Source organism: Silurus meridionalis, chromosome 10, assembly GCF_014805685.1.
Source record: "Silurus meridionalis isolate SWU-2019-XX chromosome 10, ASM1480568v1, whole genome shotgun sequence".
Classification (NCBI taxonomy): domain Eukaryota; kingdom Metazoa; phylum Chordata; class Actinopteri; order Siluriformes; family Siluridae; genus Silurus; species Silurus meridionalis.
This window is the reverse complement of record NC_060893.1, coordinates 22,507,601-22,519,210: the sequence shown is the minus strand read 5'-3', so window position 1 is coordinate 22,519,210 and position 11,610 is coordinate 22,507,601. Positions and strand designations below refer to the sequence as shown.

General features: G+C 41.5%; 1 protein-coding gene across 4 annotated transcripts in view; it reads right to left on the bottom strand.

Moving 5' to 3' along the window:
- The window catches only part of anxa6 (annexin A6), a 36,254-nt gene continuing 24,644 nt past the window's right edge, over positions 1–11,610 (bottom strand). For 2 of the 4 annotated variants that reach the window (XM_046859486.1, XM_046859487.1), the window contains 7 exons: positions 10,728–10,807; positions 10,572–10,625; positions 10,117–10,210; positions 9,785–9,880; positions 9,630–9,688; positions 6,206–6,343; positions 1–376 (listed from right to left, as the gene is read on the bottom strand). In XM_046859486.1, the coding sequence (XP_046715442.1) occupies positions 317–376; positions 6,206–6,343; positions 9,630–9,688; positions 9,785–9,880; positions 10,117–10,210; positions 10,572–10,625; positions 10,728–10,807 (581 nt within the window). In that variant the 3' untranslated portion in view covers positions 1–316. The remainder of the gene's footprint in view (positions 377–6,205; positions 6,344–9,629; positions 9,689–9,784; positions 9,881–10,116; positions 10,211–10,571; positions 10,626–10,727; positions 10,808–11,610) is intronic. The other 2 variants (XM_046859488.1, XM_046859489.1) reach the window with 1 other exon arrangement.

Genomic DNA, 11,610 nt, shown 5'->3' with positions numbered 1-11,610 from the left:
TAGGATCAATGGTGTTTATTTCTTTGTTCAGGTTACTGAAACCTTGGAAACGACCATTACTCCAAAGCACTTATGGATGAAGTAATCACAATTCAACTCCATCATCATACAAAGGGAAAAAGGTAAAAAAAAAAAAAAAAGATTGACGATACACAGTGACCACAGTGAGGTGGAGTCGAGGAAGTTTCAAAAATCATCGATTTTGGCATAACTGTAGCAACGGCAATTGCAGCACAGCGGGGATGGCGATAGAGGACGGCGACGGAGGACGGGATCACGGCATAGCGTCTGCCAGTCAGACACACGGCTCAGACTCCTAATCCTCACCACCACACAGGATTAGCAGGGTTTTACGGTAATCTCCTGACGTGTCTCCCTAAAAAACACAAAATTATTATTATTAATATCATGTTCATAATTCTTATGCATATGCATACTGTATGGACAAAACTTTGTATACACCTTACCATATGTATTAGTATTAGTCCCCATTTGCTTTTATAATAACTCCACTCTTCTGGGAAGATGTTCTACAAGGTTTTGTGGAGATTCATTCAGCCTCAAAGGTGTTAGTGAAGTCAGGTACTGATGTGGGTGAGGTGAGGAGGCCTGGGGTGCAGTCAGTGTTCACATTCATTCCAAAGGTGTTCTATAGGGTTTTAGCTCTATAGCAGGAGATCTTCTAGATCCAACCCATGTAAAGCAGATCTTCTTGAAGCTGGCTTTGTGAACTTTGTGTCATGTTGGAACAGGTTTCGGTCTCCTAGTTCAAATTACATGATTGTTTGACTCCATCTTTGTTTGCCTCAATATTTGGGGTAACAGTTTGAGAAAATAAGGTGTCCCAATACTTTTGCAGAATGTTCAGTAAGAAATGTACCACAACATTTTCAGCTCACCCTGGAGAAAATTAGTTTTCCAAAATTCTTAACATAGATTTTATTTCATTTGAAGTAAGCTTCTTTGACCTTAGAAATATTTCTAAGCTAAGAAACATGTTATATATCTATATCTAGATGTTATACATCTATATCCGATGCAGAGAAGCTCGTCCATGTGTTCATGACCTCCAGAATAGACTTTTGTAATGCATTACTAGGTGGATGTCCTGCATCTTAAATAAACAGGCTCAAGTTAGTTCAGAATGCGGCAGCCAGAGTTCTCACAAGGTCGAGGAAATATGATCATATAACCCCAATCGTATCGTCCCTACACTGGCTACCTGTTAAGTTTTGAATCGACTACAAACTACTGCTTCTTACTTATAAAACACTAAATGGTTTAGCTCCCATGTATCTTTCCAGTCTTTTAACACACTACAACCCGTCACGCTCCTCTGGACTTCTAGTAGTTCCTAGATTAGCAAAGTTCACTAAAGGCGGTAGATCATTCCCACATTTAGCTCCTAAACTCTGGAATAGTCTTCCTGACAGTGTTCGGGGGTTCAGACACACTCTCCCAGTTTAAGTGCAAATTAAAAACTTATCTTTTTAGCAAAGCCTACACATAACATACGTCACATATCATACCCTTGTGCTCCAGTACATTTAATCACATGCACATTATCAACTTGTGCTGTTAATATCATGAACAGCAGCTATGCTAATTTCTCTCCACTGCTTCTCTTTCTCTCCCCATCCCTGGGGGCATCCTGAGGTTTGGCCAGCTCCAGTCACGTCCCACCTCATGAAGATTATGGACCTTTAAAGAAATAGATGCGGAACTCAAAAAACTTTCCGTACCACCCAGAGACATACCAGTGCCAGCTGGATCCCACTTCATGTGTGGAGTTTTGACATTGGACCTCCTGTAGTGTTTCAAGGCTTTGGCATGGAGAAGCTGGTGTTGGATCTGTGATGATCGGAAATGTTGAGATATTTTATAAGTTGCTCAGTAGCTCCTTGTTTTATAACCATAATGACTGTATAAGACTGTAGAAAGAATATTACTTATAATCTTACATTCCAGTGCTCATGTTAGTTCTCACTCTCCAGTGTTCTGTATTGTTTAAAGATTTATATTCACACTCTTGATGTCACCCAAATGAGGATGGGTTCCCCTTTTGAGTCTGGTTCCTCTCAAGGTTTCTTCCTCATCTAAGGGAGTTTTTCCTTGCCACAGTCATCACGGCTGCTCATCAGGGATAAATGCACACCATTCACCTTAACTGTTGACTTCTGCTTTGAGACAATGTCTTTTGTGAAAAGCGCTATAGAAATAAACTTGACTTGACTTGACATGATAAATATTCATGTACAAATTTTTTTAGCTAAACTAAATGTAAAGAAATAAATCACCAAATAAATCTTTAGACTAAAAGGAAATATTGTGTACATGTGGATTTTTAAGGAACAAATAAAAAAAAAAACGTCTCCAGGTTATGCATTGAACCCTGTTTCCCTGAGGGAACGAGACGCTACGTCAACAACATTTTGAGAACGCTTCCACGTTGTCCACGCTCTGAATCACGTGTAATCCGTCTAATTAAAAGCACGGCATCACCGGTGGGGTGACGTCCTGACCAGGAAGCTATAAAACACGCATGGACTGAAGCCTCTGCTAGCTTCTGTAAGAAGAAGTAAGCGCTGCAGGTGTCGGCAGTGTGGCACAGAGACGTAGCGTCTCGTTTCCTCACGAAACCAGGGTTACATACATAACCTGGAGACGTTACCTTTCAAGAACTTGAGCTGCATCAACAAGGCTTTGGGAACGAGAGTCCAATGCTGCCAGACTGACCAGTCCCTGCTTAGTGTGTGAGGGCACAGCTAGGTTGAAGGATAGAGGAGCAATGAGTGGCACTGATGTCAAGGTTATAAAACCTGACGAAGGCCTGAAACCTTGGAAGACTTAGAGGCGGCCCCACTTCGGGTCGAATGAGCTCTGACCATGAAGGGAGCGGGGTGACCTGAGGACTCGTAGGAGGATGCAATAGCTTTCGATAATCCACCTGCTAAGCATCTGCTTGTTCGCAGGGAGGCCTCTCCTAATAAGAGACCCGTAGCAGATAAACAGTTGTTCCGACTTCCTCCACGGACTCGTCCTGTGGATGTAAATGTCCGGTCTCTCGCACTGGGCACAGCCGGTTCAGCTTTTCCTGGAGGAGGAGGATAGAATGCCTGGATCCTGACAGGTCGTGGGACGACTGAGGGCACCTTATAAATGTAACCTATTCTACTGTATAGAAAGGCACTGGCCATGCCTGGAGTGAACTCCAGAAAAGAGGGGGCCACAGAAAGGGACTAAAGATCTCCTACTATATTAAGAGAGAAAATGACCAGGAGAAACAAAGTCTTAACTGTGAGGATCCTCCAGTTAAGAAGGGGTGCTCAGATAAAGCCTCCATCACGATGGTCAAGTCGCACACAGGCACTGTAGGTTGCTCCAGGGGCCTCAGCCTCCGAGTGCTGCAGAGAAAACGTATCAAGAGCGGGTCTCTGCCCAATGATTGCCCCGCCAAGTGGGCACGTTACGGCAAAATTGGGGATGTGTAAACTTTGAGGGTGGATAGAGCCAACCCTCTGATGAACTGTTCCTGAAAGAATTACAGCACTGAACCAACCAGGCAGTTAACTGGATCCAATTGGTGCTGATTGCAACATAAACTGAACTGGTACCATCTAGCTGCATACGACCTCCTCGTGGAGGGAGCTCTGGATTGGAGAATGGTCTCTACCACCGCAGTGGAGCGACCAGACTTTCTGAGCTGTGCCTGCTCAGTGGCCACAGCTACCCTCCACAACTCTGGGCAGGGGTGAATTATTGCACCCCCTGCCTGAGATAGAAGATTCTTTCTAAGAAAAATCTCCCGGGGAGAGTGTTCGAGAAAGGCTACCAGGTCCACAAACCATGGTCTGCCGGCCATCGCGGTGCCACCAGTAGGAGACAGACTCCATCCTGGCGAACTCTCTCCCAGAAGCAGCACAACAGGGGAAAAAGCATACAGGTGTAGCCTCGGCCACGCCTGAGCCAAGACATCCATCCCCAGGGTCTTGAGTCACAAACAGGTCTACCTGTGCCCTGCCAAATCTCTCCCAGATCTGCTCCACCACTTGAGGGTGGAGCTACATTCGGCCCTTGTCTTGAAAGGGAGTCTGCTGCTTCGTTTATCCATTGAGCAGACCCCCCTGGTGGTTGATGTAAGAGACCACCAAGGTGTTAATGACCTTGTGTGGAGCAACCACTCATGACCGCTCCCTACCCCATGAGGGACGTGTCTGTCATAAGCAATAAGTGACGACCGGGAAATCCCAACACGGGGCCTTGAGATTGCCCCTCCGAAAGAATCCTTACGTCCTGAACCACCACTGAAGGGGTCTCATGTGCAGGAGGCCAAGTTGAACCACATTGGACGCTGCTTCCATTAGCATCAGCAGTCTCTGGAACTGCTTGACAGTGAGTGACTGTCCTTCTCTGATCCTCCAGGCAGCCGTAAGAATGTAGGCACCACTCTGAGAGTGCCCACCGGGAGCGGAACGTACGCAGAGACATGCGAGCGCAATGAGCACAGTCGGCTCCCTCGAGAACTGACTTAACATGCTCCGCTCTCAGACAAGCCACACACAGGCTGTGTGCACCCTCGGAACCATAATATAGCAGGGGCAGGGAGGAACACACAGCCGAAAAGTGTGCTTGGTCTTTTTGGTTGCTTTCCTATTTTGACACATAATATATACATACACATAGAGCGCTTTATGAACAAACAGAAGCTGGTGCTGGCTTTACTTCATGCGCATTTTATAGCTTCCTGGTCGTGACGTCACCCCGCCAGTGACGCCGCGTTTTCCATTGGACAGATTATACACGTGATTCAGAGCATGGACAATGCGGTAGCATTTCCAAAGTATTGTTGACGCAGCTTTAGTTCCTGAAAGGAAACAAAAGAAAATGTGTGAAGTCTATGAAGGTTAAGGAAGGTTCATTTCCAGTCAACCAGACAATTGTAAAACCTATAGTATCACTAATTGAGAGTTGTTTGATGTTAGAAAAACATATATAATTATGTTCTCTGTATTCTAAGTGGAGATGTACAATGTACAATGCAGACTATATTTGTGGCTGAACGTTTTGGGACACCTGACTTTTCCAGCCATATGTGATTCTTCCTTAAACTGTTCCCACAAAGTTGGAGGCACACAACTGTATAGGACACCTTTGGATTTTCACTTTATTTGAACTAGGAGACCCAAACCTGTTCCAGCATTATAATGCCCCTGTGCACAAAGCCAGCTCCATATAGCTATGCATTACATGGGTTGGATATGGTAAAATATCTCCTGCTATAGAGCTCTGACCCTATTGAACATTTCTGGAATGGCTCAATTTTTGTCACTACCTGACATTTCAAACACCATTGCGGCTGAAAGAATCTCCACAAATCTCCACATAATCTAGTGGACCATCTTCCCAGAAGAATTAAGGTCATTACGAAAGTGAATGTGGACTCAATGTGGAATGGGATGTTCAAAAAGAAGCACCATCTTATACCAGGTGTCCACAAACCTTGGTCTATAAAGTGTATGGGTTTCTAACAAAAAGACAGACATTCCTTAATTATAAAAGATAGATCCAAACTGAACTGTGATTTCTTTTCCTTGCATTATATTAGTGCTAGACTTTAACTTTAGAAGTAGACTTTACTTCTGCATGTCATTTAAATTTCCTACTGCTAACTACAAAACATTCTGCACAACCAGCCCCTCTGCCAACTGACCACGTATCTCTGTGTGTGTCGTGTTTCTTTTTCTTTTAAAGATCTCACTGATATCCACTCGCCTACTCATCTGAGAATCTAATTAGTTGTGGCTCTCTTCGTCCGGATGCTATTTTGACCTTTTTGACCTCTGTCTGTTTAAAAAAAAACCCATGAGTTATTATTTATCTTCAAAGGGAGTTTTGACGCTGGAGCTGGTATAGACCTGTTAGAGCGCACTTCCTGTCTCGGTAGCGCTGCACCAATCGTTGGTGCATGCTGAGGAAGTTGAGCACACTGGGGAAATTCCTAAACAGCTGAGTTGAACACACACACCACAGAAACCTGCTGTGCTCTCCACACCCTCCACCCCCCATCCTCCTCCCGCTTCAACCCCAAAAAGGATGTTCAACGTTCACATGTATAGAACAGGACGTCTTGCACACAACCCCTTCATTCATACACATACACATACATACGTACACTGAGACGATGCTAATGAACAGGGACACTTACAACCATGGTTTCTACCTGGATGAACTCGTGCAGTGAGGCATCGTGGGTGTCCTTGAACTCTTTCCGGATGTTGAAGAGGTCGATTTCGGAGCGCGACACCATGATCCGGATCAGGGCTCGGTCGTCAGTGCCCAGGCCCTGCACCGAAAAAAAACACGTCGATTTTAATCTGAATCGAAAAGAACACGTTGTGGTCGAAGGCTTGTTTACAACATGTTGTGTTAATACCAAAAAGCACACACACAGACACACATAGCGTGACCTTTAGTGGCGAGAGATAGAACATCCTGTGTAGCCCTAAGAGCGAGTAAAAATATTCAGTACCAGCTAAAACGTCTGCGAGCGCGTGTATTAATATCGCAGTGCCGTGCATCGGGTGGCCAATTCGCCACTGTCAAGAGATCTCCTGTCATAATTACTTTGAGGCAGATTGAAATCTGAATGCTGTATTAGATGTAATATACAAATCAACTTATAATATCCAATCAGGGTCCGATGACGTGGCATAAGTTTCTGTTTTAATGTAATGTTCTGCACTGTATTGTATATTGGGTTATTATTATTTCCACTTTCTGATACAAAAGTATACTGTTGTATGTCTTCGGATGCTGGAGCATGACATTTTCCCCATTTACTTGAACTAGGAATTCCAGTATGACAATGCGAACCCTCTGCACAAAGCTATATCTGTTTTACATGGATTGGGGTGGAAGAGCTCCTGCTATAGAGCGCCAACCCTATTGAGAAATGAATGTGAACATTAACTGCACCCCAGGCCTCCTCACCTCACCTACATCAGTACCTGACTTTACAAACACCCTTGTGGCTCAATGAATCTAAACAAATCCCCACAAAATCTAGTGGGACATCTGCCCAGAAGAGTGGAGTTTTGTATAACAGCAAATAGGGCCTAAATGAGGTGAAAAAACCTAGCTTCAGGTACTCACAATGCTTTGTCTCTATATGATGTAATGTGTGTGAATGGTATTGGCTATCTGGTAACGAGTAAGGAGGGGGTTTTGATTACAACAGAACAGAATGCATGGGAAAGATTTTGTTTATGATGTAATGCAGGGATTCACAAACTTATTGGGTCAAACAATGATCGCTCTCCATACCAACCTGTTCTTTATATCGCCTCTTTCAAACCAGCTACCTGCATGTCTTCCCTCTCCACATACTTAAACCTCCTCCTTGGCTTTCCTATTGTCCTCCTTCTTGGCGGCACTATCCTCAGCATTCTTCTACCAATATACCCCATGTCCCTCCTCTGCACATGTCCAAACCATCTCAATCACATCTCCCTTATCTTGTCTTCACAACAGCCTAAATGTGCAGTCCTTCTAATAAACTCATTTTTAATCCTGTCCATCCTCTCCACAATATTATCCACAAAAACATCATAGTCCACGGAGACTCCTGTCTGACCTAGTCCATCAACGTGTCCATCACCACTGCAAACAGGAACGGGCTCAGAACCGATCCTTGATGCAGTCCCACCTCCACCTTGAACCAGTCTGTCGTTCCTACTGCACACTTCACTGCTGTCACACTGTCCTCATACATGTCCTGCACCACCCTCACAAACTTCTCTGAAACCACTGACTTCCTCATACAATACCACAACTCCTCTCTCGACAACCTGTCTTACGCTTTTCCTCATTTATCAGCTGCTCAAAATACTCCCTCCATCTTCTTAACACACTCTCCTCACTAGTAATGATTATTGCAAACAATGCTTTGCAATTTGAATGTTTTACCATTTTATGTAACATTTTGAAAGTGAGCATAAAATACGATAAAGCATCACTTGTGTTAGCATAGCAGTCTAACGGGAAGAGTAAACTTTTTGCACACCTTAAAAAATGCACTAGGAAAATTAATTGGGAGCGTTTTGGTGTTTGGGATATAATATACTGAATTGGAAGCATTTTTGTGTTTGGGTTATAATATAATAAATTGGAAGCATTTTGGTGTTTGGGTTGTAATGTAATGAATTTAGAGCATTTTCGTGTTTGGGTTATAATATACTAAATTGGAAGCATTTTGGTGTTTAGGTTATAATATAATAAATTGGAAGCATATTGGTGTTTGGGTTGTAATGTAATAAATTGGGAGCATTTTGGTGTTTGGTTATAATATAATAAATTGGAAGCATTTTGGTGTTTGGGTTGTAATGTAATGAATTTTAAGCATTTTGGTGTTTGGGTTATAATATAATACATTGGAAGCATTTTGGTGTTTGGGTTGTAATGTAATGATTTGGGAGCGTTTTGGTGTTTGGGTTATAATATAATGAATTGAAAGCATTTTGGTGTTTGGGTTATGATATACTGAATTGTGAGCATTTTGGTGTTTGGGTTATGATATACTGAATTGGGAGCATTTTGGTGTTTGGTTATAATATAATAAATTGGGAGAAGTTGGTGTTTGGGTTATAATATACTAAATTGGGAGCATTTTGGTGTTTCTGTAACAATATAATGGACTGGGAGAGTTTTGGTGTTTCGGGTTATAATATATTGTATAATTGTGTATTCTAAATATTGATGTTTGGTGATAATGTAATGAATTGGGAGCATTTTGGTGTTTGGGTTATGATATGCTGAATTGTGAGCATTGATGTTTGGTGATAATGTAATGAATTGGTACCATTGTCTTGCTGTAATGGATTGGGAGTGTTTTGGTGTTCAGGCTATAATATGTAACGTTTGGGTTGTAATGTAATGAATTGGGAGCATTTTGGTGTTTGGGTTATAATATAATACATTGGAAGTATTTTGGTGTTTGGGTTGTAATTTAATGAATTGGGATCGTTTTAGTGTTTGAGTTATAATATAATTGGTTTGGGAGCATTTAATTTTGGTTATAATACACATTTATTGGTTTAGGAACATTTCCTGTTTGGATCAAATAGAATAAATTGGCAAGGTTTTGGTTATAATTTAATAGATTGGGAACGTTTCAATATTTGGGTTATAATGTAATGGCTTGGAGCATTTCAGTCATAATAAAGTGGATTGAAAGTGTCAGATTTAAAAGATTTTTTTTGTGTTTGTTATGGCATTAAATATTGGAAGGGGTTTTGCTTATGTCCATAATTGTCTGTTGATAAATTGGGAAGGGATTTAACTATGTGTAACAAGCTCAGTTTATGTCTATTTAAAACACCCAATGACAGACATCCTAATATATCTAGAGTGTCTCTTTCGCAAAGCCCTGCTGGACAAACTCCTCATTTAAAGTGGTAGACAATTGGACACATTGGACATATTGGGCACATTCAGGAAATTGTACTTGTATTTTGGGAAGCAATTAATGTAGCTTTCTGTAAACTGAACTGGAACTCCCTGATTTATACTAAGATTATATTTCATTTGGCCTTGACAAAGGTATGATGTTATTATAGTGACCCTGGTGGTACCTTCATGGCTCTGTACAGTCGGTCTGCAATGTAGGACTGCTGGTTCTTCACGCTCTGCACTGAAACAAAGAAAAACATCAATGTTTTAGAAATCTTGCCTTAGCTGAAGAATAAAAATGCTGCTGACTCAGTATAACAGTTCAAACAATTCTTACCGATAGCACACATGACATTTTTAACATCTCCAGACATCTCCTTCTTAATGATCTGTTCAATGTCCTTGTTGGAGCACTTGACAAATTCCTGGAACACTATGGGGGGAGGAAAGACGGAGGAATTTACCATGGTGTTGTAATATTACCACCCAAAGTCCCACGAAATGATTCCCTTTCCGGGCCATCTACAGAGTAATTTCAAAAGTGACATTGTTATTCATTCAGGGAAAGTTACTCAACTTCAGAGTTGCACACAATAAGCACAGGAGACTTCTTACTTCCTAAAAGTCTGATTGAATGTGGGCTATTTTCTGGAGAGAAAAAAATGCTACCTTTTCTCAGGTGTGGGAAACTCCTTGTGCAGAGAATGCTCATGAACTTATCAATCATCTCATCAGAGTTGGCATTGCACGCATCTGCCAAAGCCTGAAGCATGAAAGGAATTTGGTCAGTCTGGCAAAAGCCCATATTCTCAAAAGGTCTCACAACGCTAGTAAGAAATAAAGAAATCTCTATTTAAAGCCTTTTAGCATCATGCAGAAAGATCCAGGAGAAAAATTCATGCGCAGTGACGTTCATGTTCTATTAAGCGCTGCATTTCAGGAAGCCTTAACTTCAGCTTGCTTCCCTTTTTTAGCTAAACTTAGGATCGTGATGTCAGTTGGACCCAAAATTAACTCCGCCAGTTTCAAAACACATATCTGTGGTGTTTTCCGGACAGAATCTACCCAACAACAGACACTCCAGCATTAACGAAAGTCTGTGATATCTGTGATGACCAACTCACTTGGGAATCTTCCAAAACTCTGCCCATGTCAGCTGGACCTTCTTCACGGGCTCCCTGGAGACACATGTCGCAATCAATTTATCAATCAATCAATCATCGAGAATATTTCAAATCCTTGAACTTTATGTAAATGTGTGGGATGTGCTAAAGGCTAACCTGTGCCAGGGAAACCAGGATGCGGCAGAAGTGTCCTGAAGTGTCGGAGTGAATTGCGTCTTCCAAGCTCTTCTTAAAGGCTATGGTGAGATTAAAGAAGGAGTGAAAAAAATTAGAAAAAACTCTAGGTTTTCTTTAAGTCGGGATGAAGATCACTTAACCCTCTATGTAGATTTTATGGAATAATAATAATAAGAGGAAGAAGAAGATGAAGAAAGGTCTCTTTCTATAAGATCATTTTGATGAGTCAAACTCTGTACACTTTGGTTGAAAGAACACATACATTTATGTAATATATGAGAAGAATGCGATCACATGCTCCATAAAACTGTTTTTAACACGTTCTGATTGACGTTTCCTCTTACGGGAATCCCCTACACTATCATACAGGCGGTGCCATTACTTTATCAGCTCGAGCAAAGTTTGGTTTAAAAAAGCCTCAAAAGCAAGAGTCAACAAATCTCCACATCCGACATAAAATATATTATCAGGACACCTGACTTTTCTTGCAACACTTATATGTACAGAATGTCTTTGGATGTTGGAGCATGAACTTTTGTATGTATGTATGTGTCTATCTATCTATCATCTATCTATCTATCTATCTATCTATCTATCTATCTATCTATCTATCTATCTATCTATCTATCTATCTGTTTTTCTATGAATGTATGTATGTATGTATGTACAGTATGTATCTATCTGTCTGTCTGTCTTTATGTTTCTGTCTTTATCTATCTATCTATCTATCTATCTATCTATCTATCTATCTATCTATCTATCTATCTGTCTGTTTTTCTATGTATGTATGTATGTATGTATGTATGTATGTATGTATGTATGTATGTATGTATGTATGTGTCTATCTATCTATCATCTATCT